Raw genomic sequence first — 14804 nt, forward strand, 5'->3', positions numbered from 1 at the left:
TGGTTTGGGGCCAAAACAGCCCAGATCTCGTCAGTGCTGGGCAGGGGAGGGTTTCCCCGCCCAGCACCGATCCAATCCATCCTGTTTCGGACCCAAACCAGGCTGAAACGGGCCCAAAATGGCTGAGAGTCGGGTGGGCGGGGCCACCTGACATGTGACCTCTTTGGAGAACTGCCAGAACTGCGTTCCTGCGCCTTCCCCCTCGAAATGAGCCCTGATTCACAGTACGGGACAGTCTCAAGGGCTGATTTTACCCGGGCCTATGCTGAGTCCTCAGGAACGTGGCTTCAGTTTCAAGGTCCATCACAAGCAGAACCGCAACACTATTTTCAGTCACCGATCGTTTAGCTCAGCGGGATGCTTCCGTGGCCCTGATGCCCCTTGTGGTGGTATTTTCCTACACTCTGTACTCCTCCCTGCGTTCCCAGTTCTCACGTACTTTGCTGTGCGCACAGATGGCCGAGCCCAAGAGCTTCCAGGTGCCACCTCTCCTGTCCATCCGAAGCATCCGGAGGATCTGAAGGAAACGGAGACTTCTGAGCGATGTTGCTAGGACATTGCCTTGGTTTCCGACGGCCACCACGGGCACAGAGGCGATCAGCACAAAGATATCTGCGAAGCACAGAGAAGAAGGAGATCTCAGAGGTCCTCTGAAACCTGCATGGTAGTAAGTATAGGGGGGAAGAGCTTATATTCTTTCATTCTGAGCATTTTCTGAAGCTTATTTCTTCATGATTTTGTAAGAAAGACTTCTCCAGGGCTTTATGCATTGGAGCATTCCTATAGCCGGTGCCTCTTCCGAACTGTACGGGACTTTCCCTTTCATTAGTGCTCGTGTGTATTTTAAAATGGAAGATGGAGGCGGGAAAGTTGTCATCCAGGTTGGAAAGGTAGAGGCTAAAGGAAGGTCTCCAGGTGCTGTGGTGGTCCCCAACTTACATATTCGTTGGAAGCATGATGTGTCCTGGAGAATGCAACTAATCCTAAAATGTCCCCTATCCAAATGAACTGATTTTTGGATGAACCACTGGACATGCACTAAAACGGTTCAGAGAGAGGTTGCTCAACTTAGCACTCCAGTCTATCTTCAAGGTATATTTACCTGCCCTGTGCTGAGTTTTCACCTGTGGTGGGGTAACTAAGGGTCCCCTTAGGACATTTATGCCTTCATTTCTCCTGGTAAATGAGCTTGGGGGGGGGGTGATTTTTGAGCAAGAAATTACCAGAAGAGAAAGGGTTAAGCAGCATTTTCCCATTCAACCTTCATACCCAGGCGACTTTTGGTTTAAAACAATAACAGTGGAGAGTTTAATCATTTAACACGATGACCCCTAACCTGGTAGCCTTGGGTACCATGGTGTCCACTGATGTATTACATGGTGCCTGCTCATTTCTTCCCCCAAACATCTATTTCCAGAGCAAAGAGCCAGTCCTGGCTTTCCTCTACCACATGGCAGCAAAAAGTGCATTAGGTGACCCCAGAAGGCATTTGAAAATCTCTGCCCATCATAGGAGGGTGTTTGGCATCTCCTAACATTTTGTAATTGGATCCACAGTAGCCATTTTTATGATTAGTAACACCTTCCAATGCAGCCATATTGTGGCGACATTCACTACCCTCTCTCAAAATACCCAAAGTGCCCAGAGGCTAGAAGCCATAAGTAATATTTGAATCCAAGACAATCAAACATGGAGCTGAACTAAATGGTTCCCAGATATGTCATGTTCATATAGGGCTGCCACGCCTCTTGCTATTTTGGGAGGCCTCTCACCAGCAACTTTTGTTGCCCGCCACCAATCCAAGTGGCAGCAGGAGAAAAAAAACACTACGGCCATGACATGTCACTTCTAGGGGAAATCTGAAAGTGACATTGGGTAACTCTAGGCATCGCCAGTAACTCTATGGTTTTAACCACAGGTTTAACCATAGAGTTTCTGGCAATTCCTAGAGTTACCCATCATCACTTCTGGATTTTCCCTGAAAGTGAAGTCATGGCACACAGGACCCCATATTCTCCTGTGTCCTTGCTCTCGAAGCTCCTGCCAGTTGTCAGGCATGGCCTAGCAACTTTGTGTTCATAGTCACCAATGACGCGAGCATTTGTACTTACCCAACATACACAAAGGTTTCCTGGCAAACTTCAACCGCCCTCTCCATCCTTTGTACCGACAGCAGCAGCCCGCAGCCCAGATCCTCAAGGCAAATTCCGCGCCAAAGATGAAAATGGCAAAGGTTTCCTACACAGCACAGGGAAACAAATCATGAGTGTTGTAGTAACCAGAGTGGAACGCTTGTAAGATTCTGAAAGAAATTCTTGAAATAAGCTGCAAGCTGCGTACTGACCAGAGGAGTATCCTGGAAGCATCTACATCAAGGATACGCTACTGGCAGTCTAGGGGGCAAGCTCAGCCTGCAGAGACCTTCTGAGTGGTCACCAACAAGACCCTAGTTACCAGTGATCCACCAGCACCCTGCCCAATCACGCCTTATCCATTTCAGTAAGTTTCTCTTGAACCAACCTGTATGCCTAGGCAGACTTATGATGCATAAAGAGGAAAAAATTAACTAAAATACCTCATGATTCCAAAGCAGCCATTCCCCTAGAAGGCTCCCTGATGCATCTCTGCACGATTCACTGCTCTTGCTTTTGTTCCTGCCAATCAATGTCCAGGAAGTAAGGTGAGCACTTCAGCTGCGTCTCTGCATTGACTGGGATTGGATCATTCGGCAGGTTCTGCACACTGATGCAACGGAGCAACCTGTCCTCTGAAGAGGCTGCCTGTTGTACCTCTGCATGATTTACTGTTCCCAGGTGGCCCCTTTCCAATCAGGATACACAGAGAAATACACTGACTGGCCTGCTTGGAGGACAGCTCTTTTTTCCTTTCTGAAATCAAACCTTTCCGGATGCCAGGGGGAAAAAAGTCTGCTTCCATTATTAATTCAGAACACATGTACCTTTGCTTTCAGGGATTTTGGAAAACCATGGCAGAGACACAAGCCAGATGCTCTTGGAAATTGCCCCAAGGTACGAAGACCAACTGAAGCTCCCTGGATGCTTAGACCAACTGAAGCTCCCTGGATGCTTAGAATCACAGAATCATAGGGTTGGAAGGTACCTCCAGGGTCATCTAGTCCAACCCCCTGCACAATGCAGGAAATTTTCAACTACCACCCCTTCTCCCCTACACACCCAGTGACCCATGCCCAATGGCAAAACACTGTCAGGATCTCTAGCTGAACTGGCCTGGGGGAAATTGTTTCCTGACCCCCAAAGAGGCAATTGGCATTCCAAGTATGAAAGCCTTGAGACAGGCAAGTGGAAATGAGAAACGGAAAGACTTCCAAAAGTTCTGTGGTTTGTCAGCCAGGGAAAAGAGGGGTTTAAAAAGCCTCTGTGCCTAGCTCTTTGTCTTGTTCAGAACTAGTAGCCGGCCATGGAGCTCAGGACATCTAAAAGGCTATCTACCCCCTTCCATTTCACCCCCAGAATTGCCAGGGCCTATCCAATCCAGGTAACTGACCAAATCATTAGGGCAACAGTGATTGAAAGTACAAACAATGTTCCTACATTGAATGATTTCATGGAGGCAGTAGGGAGGCCAGGTCTTCTACTTAGCAGCACACCTCCCGGCCTGGACACCCATTCCTAATCATCCTCTTCAGAGAGCAGGGCAGGAGGGAATGGGCAGGTTTGGCAATCATGCTAATGTCCAATGTCACAAGTTACATTTAACCAGAGCTTTTTTTCTGGGAAAAGAGGTGGTGGAATTCAGGACCGCACAATGATGTCACTTTGGGTCAGCTGGAACAAGGGGGGAGTTTTTTAAAGTTTAAATCAGCCTTGGAGAAAATGGTCACATGGCCGGTGGCCCAGCAATCTAAACTCCCCTCTATCTGGAGATCAGGGGGGTGGGGCCACCGGCCATGTGACCATTTTCAAGAGGTGCCGGAACTCCGTTCCACTGCATTCCAGCTGAAAAAAAGCCCTGCGTTTAACAAAAGACAAGAAACATTACAGGCAAAAAGGGCCAGACGAGTTTGTAGTTTATTTAAGATAGAAAAAACAAGAGATTTGTTATACTATATAATGATTTTTTAAAAAAAACTAAATCAGGTTATTTAACCATCATGCCATGAAAAGCTTCGGCTCCTCATTTCCCCTCATTAAACCTCTAGGAAACAGAAAGGATATTTCCCCCCTCTCCAATTGGCAGCCTTAATCATTTATTAAGCAAATGTTGGGAGCCTGAAACTCTACGCCACAATCAACTAAAACAGCCTCACAACCAATTGCTCCCATTTTCTTTCTTATCCTCTTGCTTTTTCAGTCCTTCTGTACTTACCAATAATAACAACCAGTTTCCTGATACAGTTTCATACTCCTTGAAGGTTGTCAGGACAGCTAAAATCAAGCATCCGAGGACGATCAGAAACCTAGAATGTGATATGTGTGGAAAGCAGAATGTCAGAAGATGTTCTTTCCACGGGCAAGATCCTCGGGATTCTTTTCCTTATAGGGTGTTTTTCAGTGTGTGTATCTGGCAATGAATGGTCCAGAAAGAACAACGGCCCACTGCCCCAAGCCTGCCACAAATCAATGCATCCTGTTGTGTGTTACTTCGGGTCTCTCCATTTGGAAATATTCTATGATGAGAATGAGTCACTTCCAGGTGACAAAGCAAGGAAGAGCTTTGCATATTGGAAGTCACTGGCTCCTTTTTTCCTTTCAGACCATAAACATGCATTGAAAGGCATGGTTTGTCTTTGGCTTACAAACCAACATTCTAAAACGCATTTTAATCCCAGTTTTGAATCTTGGTTTGCAGGCAAGAAGCCAACCACCGTTTGTCAAAGCACCTGCATTTCGAAGGGGGGAATTGGCAGCATACTCGAAAAGGTTAGGGAATTCTTAGGCTTTCTCCCCATCTATACCCCATACAAGTCAAAGGACATAGTCTGGTTTGGCCACATGGAGGCAGCACGTCTCCACCTAAGGAAGACAGAAGGAAGTTTGAGGGCTCTGTCCAGAAGGGTGAAATCCAGAAATGCCAAGAATAGTGGATCTAGCAGAAGTGCAAAGACTATTCTCAGCTCTCATCCCACTGAGCTGCAGAAATATTAGATCTGATGCAAAACGAAATACCTTCAAAAGGTAAGGTTTATGGCTTTTTTAAAAAAGCAAGACTTGGAATGGCCCTTCATTATTGTCTGGAATACACGTTATGATAGCCGTGTAAAAACTCTGCACGCCACTCGTGTTGCAGGTCATCGTATCATACCCTTAACACACAGGGTTTCTATAACGGTGCAAAGGGATCAGGGGGGAAACACTCAGTCCAGAAGTTTGGGTAATTCTTTGACCTCTCGGCCAGATGTCCAAAAAAAAAAATTTAATATAAAAGTCAGCAAAAATGATCTGGTTAACCAACGATCTTTTTATATAAAAAAGACTGAAATGTAAATATAAATAATACATGAAATCCGTCAGCTCATTCTCCATACAAAACCCAAGAAAACATGTATTTCGGACACATTCAAGAAACAGCAGACTTTGGGGTGAGGGGGAAATGAAACATGCGTCAGCTGAAATTATTAACCTTCTTATTGTAGTTTTAGGGTTGCCAGCTGAGGGTTGGGGAAATTCCTACAAATTTAGGGGCGAAGCCTGGAAAGATGAGGAACTTCAGCAGAGTATAATTCCATACAGTCCTCCCTGCAAAGCAGCCATTTTCTCCAGGAGAACTGATCTCTTTCATCTGGAGATCAGTTGCAATCCCAGGAGATCTCCAGGCCTCACCTGGCAGTTGGCAACCCTAGATAGCATACAAGCCCCCCCCCCATCTTATGCTTACAACTACCTTGTATGATAGAGTAGTCTAAGAGCAAGTTGGACAGGGGTGCAGGAGGAAGACTACGTTTTGCGAGGGTTACCCCTCTGCCACCATGGCCTTACTGTGCTACTCTCTAGTCCCAGATTTCTTGTGAGGTGAGAACACTTGATGGATATCAGTGTGCGGATTTCAGGCGGCAGAGCAAGCAGAAAGCCAAAAGGCACCACAGGCAATCAGAAACAGATTGGCTTTTGTCTCTCTCCAAAAAAAGCAGCAGCGTTCTTGCAGTTATAGTTGTCAACTCCAGGTTGGGGAATTCCTGGAGATTTGGAGGTGAAACCTGGAGACGGTGGGGTTTGCAGAGGGGAGGGACCTCAGTGGGGTATAATACCATCGAGTTCACCCTCCAAAGCAGTCGTTTTCTCCAGCGGGACTGAGCTCTGTAGTCTGGGAATTAGTTGTAACTCTGGATGATCTCCAGGCACAACCTGGAATTCAGCAGGCCTGCTTGCAGCTACAATGCTCCCCCCACCCCAGCTCCAACCTGCTGCTTCTTGTCCCTACCACCTCCAAAACCTCAACATGTCTTGTCCTTCACTGGCTAAATTCAAACAATCTCTTCAGTCTGCCTGTCATTCCCTAGCTCAAACCTATTTTCAGTTCCTTGGTTCCTTGACTTATCACTGGACTGGTTCAGACATGCAAACCTGCAGCATCAAGTGATAACCTGCATGTATGAAGGAGTCAATACCTACCCAAAAACTCAAAACAGAGACTGAGTATCACCTTAGACAGATCAGGTTGGATCCAGCCAGCCCTTTCACTCAATCTCACCCATGCTCACATTTACAATATTTATACAATATTTTCGAGTGAAGCACTTCATATACGGTAGCTGCGGTCCAGTGGTGTGTAGGGAAAAACACAAACGGAATTCACATGGTTCCAGCTGTGCAAGATCTTCTGCAGTAGCTAACATTCTGCTTCATGTTTCGTAGAGCCCCAAAACTGCTTGTAGAACATGTTGCACAAGTGGAAAAATGACTCAGGGGTACACCACATTTAACTTAGTTTAAGGGGCCAATGAAAGTCTTTTTCTTCCACAAATCCATTTGGGCAAGGATCACAGTGCACAGGGAATTTTTTTCAGTTGATGCACGCCAATATAACAACAATCCTGTAAGGTTGGTCAATATTACTATGGCCCCGGCTAGCTTGATTGCGTCGGATCTCGGAATCTAAGCAGTCAGCCCTGGCTAGGACTTGGATGGGAGACCACAAAGGAAGTCCAGGCAGGCAACGGTAAACCACCTCTGTGTGTTTCTTGCCTTGAAAACAATACAAGGACACTATTCGTCGGCAATGACTTGACAGCACTTCACACACACATTCTTCATATAGCCATTGGAAGGGAGAAGGTTTGGGGAGTGAGAGGCAGTCTAAGGCCACCTAGCAAATTCATGACAAAAACAAGTTTTAAAAGGGAGCCTTCCCAATTCATAACTTCGTCTCGTAGCCGCTATGATACCTCTCATACTAAATTATTGCTTGTTTTCGCATGTGAGTGATGAACTGCAGATGTAAAGCAAACAAATCGCACCTTTCCCCAAGGCGAATGTTGGGCTTGGGATGCACTGGCCCTTCTCGTCATCAGAAGTCTGATTTAACACTTGAGCATTAACGCGCTATGTCTTGTACCCACGGTTTTAATAAAATCCCTTCCATTCCATTTGCCGTAAGCAATTAATCAGCATCAGTAAAAAGTCAGGGCACCCATCCATAAACAAGCAATCGTTTACAGGAAGTCGGAAGCTGAAATCTTTGCAGGAGGCTATCGGTCTTCTCCAGAGCTGCTTTAATTATTTTCCTGAAAGATTTCGGTAACAATGATTTTCGACATAACAAATGACGCTTCCATTCTACTGAATGGCACGTTAATATCTCAGATTGTGTTGTCCCTGTTTAAACTTGACATTTCCAAATGCAGACAGTTTTATCAAACTTCCAGCAGGGACTATGATTACCACATGGCAGGCGGCTTTATTACAATGCCATCCTAACCAGACTTATACGCTTCTAAGCATGGTGACTTCAACAGACTTAGAAGAAAATAACTCTGCTTAGGATGGCACCGTTCATGGTGTTAAATTTCCACTAAATCAAGTCTGCAGCTTCCGGGCAACATGCAGTTTGGAATGCTGAGAGAGACAGAGCGAATAAAGTCAACGGCTCACCAACAGGTAAATTAGCATAGCATCTCTCGCTGGCTCAGTTCAGACATAATGTGGGACTATGGATTAACTAAAACAAATACAGCGAATGTAATTGTCTGAATGGGGCCACTCCACTAACTATGATCGGTTGTGCATGTGTTACATGTGATCAAGTTGCTTTGGATTTAGGACAATCCTATACATGAAAGATCTCCAAAACGTCCTACCATTAACAGTAGAGATGGGCATGAACCAAAATATGAACCAACGTTTGGCACGAATCGGGCCAATTCGTGGTTCACGAACCAGCAGCTCGTCAGAGCCCATTTCTGATGAACCGCCACGAACTTTAGGCTGGATCGTTTGGTTCCTTTTTTGGTTCGTCACAGCAGACAGCCTGGCACCGATCAATCAGTTTCCTAGGCAACAGGGGATAGACTTCCTGCAGACCTTCTGCTGACCTGGAAGTGGCCTTCTGCAGGCCCGGAAATGTTTTGCTGACCCGGATGTGACATTTTCACGAACCAAACAAACAGGTTCACAGACCAGGGCAGGTTCGTGAAAGTTCGTGGTTCGTGAAATGCGATGAACCACGAACCGCATGGTTTGTTGTTTTCCGGTTCGTGCCCATCTCTATTTAAGAGATTTGCTCAGATCTTGCAAACTGGAAGATGTGGCTTCTCTTATTGAGTCAAGCCATCTCATGTTGGGTCTTCCTCTTTTCCTACTGCCTTCCACCTTTCTTAGCATTGTTGACTTTTCCAGAAACTCTTGTCTTCTCATGATGGGACCAAAGTATGATAGCCTGTTTCATCACTTTAGCTTCTACAGAGAAATCAGGCTTGATCTAGAAACCTACTTATTTATCTCTTTGGCTGTCCATGGTATCGTAAAATTCTCCTCCAGCACCACATTTCAAATAAATCCATTTCCTTCCTGTCAGCTTTCTCCATTGTCCCATTTTCATCAGTTAAGCTCCATGAAATCAGGATCTGTGGCTATAGTCTGCACTGCAGTTGGTTTATTAAATGCAGCTAGTCTTAACTACAGTTTTGTGTGACATGCAAAGGTAGACATTGTGGCGTAATCTGGCTTCATATCCTGGTGCTGTCCTCATGGACTTTTCCAGTGTGTTTTTCACTTGCTATGGTGTGAACATAATTAAGGGAGCTCAGTTTTATAAACAGTAGATCGGCTCTCTACTAATTGAGAAACTTTTGCCAACTATGGACAGCGTGGAGACTTTTTTTGTCCTTGCAAGTTACTGAATTGGCTGAGACACAAGTAATTTACTTTTGATTAAGTCTGTATAGAGTTGTTGCTTAGTCTTTTTTGTTTTTGTCTGAGCTTCACACTAAGTAAAAATCTTTTAAAAATAACTTTACTTAATAACAGTTCCAGTTCTGAGGAGACTGTCTTTATGAGTATTACTGACGGCGAGACTCTCTGAGGAAGATCTGACGGAAACGGGAGCAGAGCTCGGCGTTCTGTTAGCAGCTCCCCTTGGAATATAACTGATTAGCTTTATTTACAGCCTGGCTTTACTCACGACTAATCCAGTAGCTTATTGTACTACTCTGTTTACCTATTTCTTTTACTGTTCAGCCCTACTCATGATTCAGTCCCTTGTGTGAGGCTATTGTTTCAGCACAGCCCCAGCCAGTGAGATTTTTTTATATTATTGCCATTATATTATACATATTGTGAATTGGGTGCTTTTCTAAAGACGTCTGTATTGTTTGTGGTACAGAATTGTAATATCACCAGTGTGCATTTGTGTTAGTGTATAATTAATACTTAGCGGATTCATTCACAGATATAAATATATAATTTGAGATTCAATTGTTCTGTTTGTTATTCTTGATCTTACTGCAGTGTTACTTTTGTTTCTGCTACTGTTTATACTGCCTCCCCCCCTTTTTCCCCCTCCCCAGCAAGAGACGCTTGGCTCAAGTGAAGGCAATGAAACCAGCCAACCAGGATGCGAGTGATCATTCACGAGTGGAATCTTCATTTCGTATATTAATTAATCATGATAAAAAACAAACCAGGGGTTTGTGCTATGTCTCAGCCAGGCAGTTGTCAGTCCTCTGTATTATATTTACTTGTTTTAAAAATTTATTTACTTCCTTCATTTATACCCCACTTTTCGCCCTGATGAAGATCCAAAGTGGCTTACAACAGTGTCCCGATATCCATTTTATCGCCAAAACAACCCTGTGAGACAAACTAGGATGAGAGTGTGCGCTAGGCCCAAAGTCACCCACCCAACTGGAGGCCTGACAACAGGGTATATAGGCGAAGGCTCTGAGGTTGCTTCCTGGAACTATTTATTATAGTACTACTCAGGGCTCATTTTGAGGGGGAACGCGCAGGAACGCAGTTCTGGCAGTTCCCCAAAGGGGTCACATGTCAGGTGGCCCCACCCACCTGACTCTCGGCCATTTGGGCCTGTTTCGGCCTAGATTGGGCCAAAACGGCCCGTATCAGGCCTCTGACAGGTGGTGGATCACTCTCCTGCTCGGTAGTGGCCTGATCCTAACCATTTTGGGCCCCTTTTTGCCATTTTGGGCCCAATTTTGGCCCTGAATGGCCAGGATTGGGTCCAAAACAGACAGGATAGGTGATGTCATGGGTGTGGCATATGCAAGTCAGTTATGCCAATGACACACTTCTGGTGATGTCAAGGGGCATAGCATATGCTAATGAGTTATGCTAATGAGTTCCTCCAGCTCTTTTTCTATGAAATGACCCCTGCTACTACTACTATTACTACTGCTACTACTACTACAATCACCTTGTGCTTATATACCATCCTTCAGGACAACTTAAGACCCACACAGAGCAGTTTACAAAGAATGTAACTATTATCCTCACGACAAAACACCCTGTGAGGTGGGTGGGGCTGAGAGAGCTCTGGAAGAGCTGTGACTGACCCAAGGTCACCCAGCTGGCTTCAAGGGGAGGAGTGAGGAATCAAACCTGGCTCTCCAGATTAGAGTCCTGCCACTCTTAACCACTATAATTCAGAGGTCTGCTTCAGAGGCTTCAGAGGTCTACTGCCTCTGGATGTGGAGGTCCCCTTTATTCACCGTGGCTAGTAGCCACTGATGCAACTGTTGCATGCCAATGTGTGGGTGATGACTTTGCTCAGGGTTTAAATATTAAGATGCTTGGGCGTATTTGCATTCTCTTCTCTGGCTTTCTCAAACATCACGTTGAGAGAAGGGATGTCTGAGGGATACCGAATCACAAGCTCTTCCAAGCTGGAAATTCGAGCTGAGCAATACATTCTGAATCATCTCACATGAGGAGGAAACAGCTCACACTCTGTCCCCTTGCCATGTTGTAGCAGGAATGACAGTCGCCATATGGGGTTTGGTTCACCAGAAAAATGATAAGGGGACCCGAGTGCTGTGAAGTCACAAAGTACAGAATGATAACCTCCGCTGCAAAACACAATGTATTTTATAAATGCCAGCAATTTCCTTGTTGCTGCTACTATGGCTGGGGAGGAGAAGAGCGGACATGTTGCTAGGCCTCTTGAGAACGAAGAAAAGGGGAGAAACATTCTCAGCTTTCGCTACCAGCTTGGAAAGGGAAGATGCTCTGGTTAAGATTTCACAACATGCACGTGGGTGTCCAGAAGGAGGGGGGAATTCCCTTGTTAGAAGAATCTCTGCAGGCCAATTCCAAAACCAAGATATAACAAAAATCAGAAAAACAACAATTGGGATATAAACTTTTAAAAGATGATACGTAGCTGCCCCTTCAACCGTCTGATGGAACAAGCAGGTTTTTTATTGGATTGGCAGCTCCAGGTTGGGAAATTCCTAGAGATTTGGGAGTAAAGCCTGGGGAGCTCAGCAGCGATATGATGCCACAGAATTCACTCTTTGACAAATTGGAACGTGCGCAGACGAGAGTAACCAGGATGATCAGGGACCTGGGGATCAAACCCTGTGAGGAAAGACTGAAGGATGTGGGGATGTTCGGTTTGGAGAAGTGGCGGTGCAGGGGAGACATGATTGCTCTCTTTAAGTATTGAAAACGCTATCACTTAGAGGAGGGAAGGGAGCTGCTGCTGCTGGCAACAGAGGATAGGATTCGAAACAATGAGTTTAATCTATAGGAGAGGAGGTACCAGCTGGACACCAAGAAAAACTTCTTCACATTAGGCGTAGCTCAGCAGTGGAATCAGCTGCTTTGTCAGGGATGCTTTAGGCTGTTCCTGCATTGGCAGGGAGTTGGAGTAGATGGTCTGTACGGCCCCTTCTAACTCTATGGTTCTATGGTTCTATAATTCTATGAAGCTGCCATTTTCTCCAGGGGAACTGAGCTCTGTAGTTGGGAGATCAGTTACAATTCTGGAAGAACTGCAGGCCCCACTCGGAGGTTGGCAATCCTAGTTTTTTACCATCCTTACACAACTTAAAAAGAATGTTGCTTGGTCAGGATGAGGCTGCCTCCAATTGAGTTGGACCACAAATCTATCCAGGCCATTCTTGATTACTCTAAGTAACAGCAGCTCTCCAGAATCTCAGACAGAGCTCTTTCACATAATCTATTCCCTGATCCTTTTAACTGGAGATGCCGGAGATTGAACCTGGAACCTTCCCTCTGCATAGCAAGCAGTTGCTCTACCATGAAGCCACAGCCCCAGCCCTTAGAACTGCTTTCTATGGAATCAAACTGCTGGTCTTGTCTACTCTGAAAGGCAACAGCTCTCCAGGGTCTCCAACTGAGGTTTTTCATATCACCATCTACCTGATCCTTTAAACAGGAGACACCAGGGACTGAACTTGGGACCCTATGTATGTAAAAGATATGCTCAACCACTTATTCACACACACACATGCACCAGCTGCCTTGGCATACAGCAGTATGTCAGATGATTGGCCTATCAAGGCCAATATTGTCTGCTTTGATTGGCAGAAGCTGTCCAAGGGTTCCCAGGTAGAGATCTTTCACAACACTTCCTACCTGACCCTTTTAACTGCAGGTGTCAGGGGCTGAGCCTAGGATCTTCAGTATGCAAAATGGATGCTGTACCACTGAGCCATGGTCCCTGACATACAGCAGCGTGTCAGATGATTGGCCTATCAAGGCCAATATTGTCTGCTTTGATTGGCAGAAGCTGTCCAAGGGTTCCCAGGTAGAGATCTTTCATAACGCTTCCTACCTGACCCTTTTAACTGCGGGTGTCAGGGGCTGAGCCGAGGACCTTCAGTATGCAAAATGGATGCTGTACCACTGAGCCACGGTCCCTCATTAATCTATGGCTCCATCTTCTTTAGCTTTGCCTTTGATGAATACATCTAAAGAAGAGCACGAAGTACAGAGTTTAAAATGACCTCACTGCCCCACTGTGTTTCCACGGTAGATGTACAAGGCTTTCTCAGTAGAAGAGGCCTTGTTAAAATGGTGCCTTGGAGGTAGAAAGTTCGAACCGCTGGATTAAATCTTGTGTCAGACTCAGCTCTCGGCAAAACATCAACCAGCAATTAATTGAAAGCACTTTATCTGTCCTTCCCGACCCTGAGATGATTGCTGCGTAGGAAAATCACGACGGATGAAATAGCTCTTAGACGTTCAAAGAAACCCTATGCCAACCGAGTTCATGTGGGAGTTGAAGGGTTCGGTAGCCTCAGCACGCTGGCGATCTGCTCGAGACAAGCTCTTCGGAAGAGACACTCGGATCTTAAGGAAGAACAGGATGTACTGCAGTTGAGACACAGCAGTGGGTGTTTCTCTATGGCTCAGTTTTAACCCAATCTGTCGGAGTTTTTGTTACTGTCATTCGTTGCACGGAGAAGCCGCTCCTCAAGAAAAAGGAAGATAAAAGTCTCCTTTTAAACATGACGAACCAGTATTTCTCTCCATCTCTCTCTGTCTAGTATGTTTTATCCTACCTTCCCCTCCAAGGAGATCAGGGCTGTGTACCTGGCTGTTTCCCACACTTGCGAGGTTTTTTTTCACACCAACCCTGTGGAGTAGTTAGGCTGAGAGACCCTCTACGCAAGGCATCCGACATGTGAAGAACACGTGTCAGGAGATGCAATGGTAGCCAGGAAGGGTAGTTTAAAAAGACAGAGCTGGAGGCAGGGCAAAGCCTTTGCTATACACTGGAGCTGTGGGAAGGGGATGTGAAATGCCAGGAGGGAAACTTCAGCCCATTATAACCTCTCCAGGTCTAAGCTTGGCTCTAGAAGGTAGTTCCAGCCCATTTCCATTCCTCCTTGCTCTTTGGTTGCAATCTCACAGTTTTAGGCGGGAGGGGTGAAATTGACAGAGCCTTTGGCGAGGCAAAGATGAAATTAACAAACCTTCTGGGGAGCAATCTCTTCCGGCTCTGTCTTTTTAAACTATGCGCCCCAGCTAACATTGCATCTCCCAACGCTTGACTATCATGCATGTAGAGATCTGAGAGAGACTCACTGGCCCAAGATCACCCCATAAGCTTCAAGGAAGAGTGGATATCTATATATCTGGGGACTGGCATATACAGGGCTGGTTCCAGATTTTGGGGAGCCCAGGCTTTGAGTTCCCACAACCTCCTCTGCCCAGCATTAGGCCTTCTGCTTGTGTCCTCCTTCCCTCCCACCCACCTGCATTCCACATTCCTTTGACCTTCCCCTGCCCATCTGAGTGTACTTCCACTGCCCATGCTCACAGCTGCCTGTACTGCCTTCAGTCCTTCTCCTGTAACACTAAGCAATGCATATAGCTGGAATCACAGGTAGTGGCGCACAGGCA

General features: G+C 45.8%; 1 protein-coding gene across 2 annotated transcripts in view; it reads right to left on the bottom strand.

Moving 5' to 3' along the window:
• The window catches only part of KCNQ3 (potassium voltage-gated channel subfamily Q member 3), a 203609-nt gene that overhangs the window by 36861 nt on the left and 151944 nt on the right, over positions 1-14804 (bottom strand). The window contains exons 1-4 of one of the 2 annotated variants that reach the window (XM_054985104.1): positions 9124-9146; positions 4348-4438; positions 2112-2238; positions 440-612 (exon numbers count right to left, since the gene is read on the bottom strand). In XM_054985104.1, coding sequence (XP_054841079.1) covers positions 440-612; positions 2112-2238; positions 4348-4438; positions 9124-9146 — 414 coding nt within the window. Of the gene's footprint in view, positions 1-439; positions 613-2111; positions 2239-4347; positions 4439-9123; positions 9147-14804 lie in introns of those variants that run through there. The other variant, XM_054985103.1, reaches the window with a different exon arrangement.

The sequence above is a fragment of the Eublepharis macularius genome, chromosome 7 (genome assembly GCF_028583425.1).
Source record: "Eublepharis macularius isolate TG4126 chromosome 7, MPM_Emac_v1.0, whole genome shotgun sequence".
NCBI classification, from domain to species: Eukaryota; Metazoa; Chordata; class Lepidosauria; order Squamata; family Eublepharidae; genus Eublepharis; species Eublepharis macularius.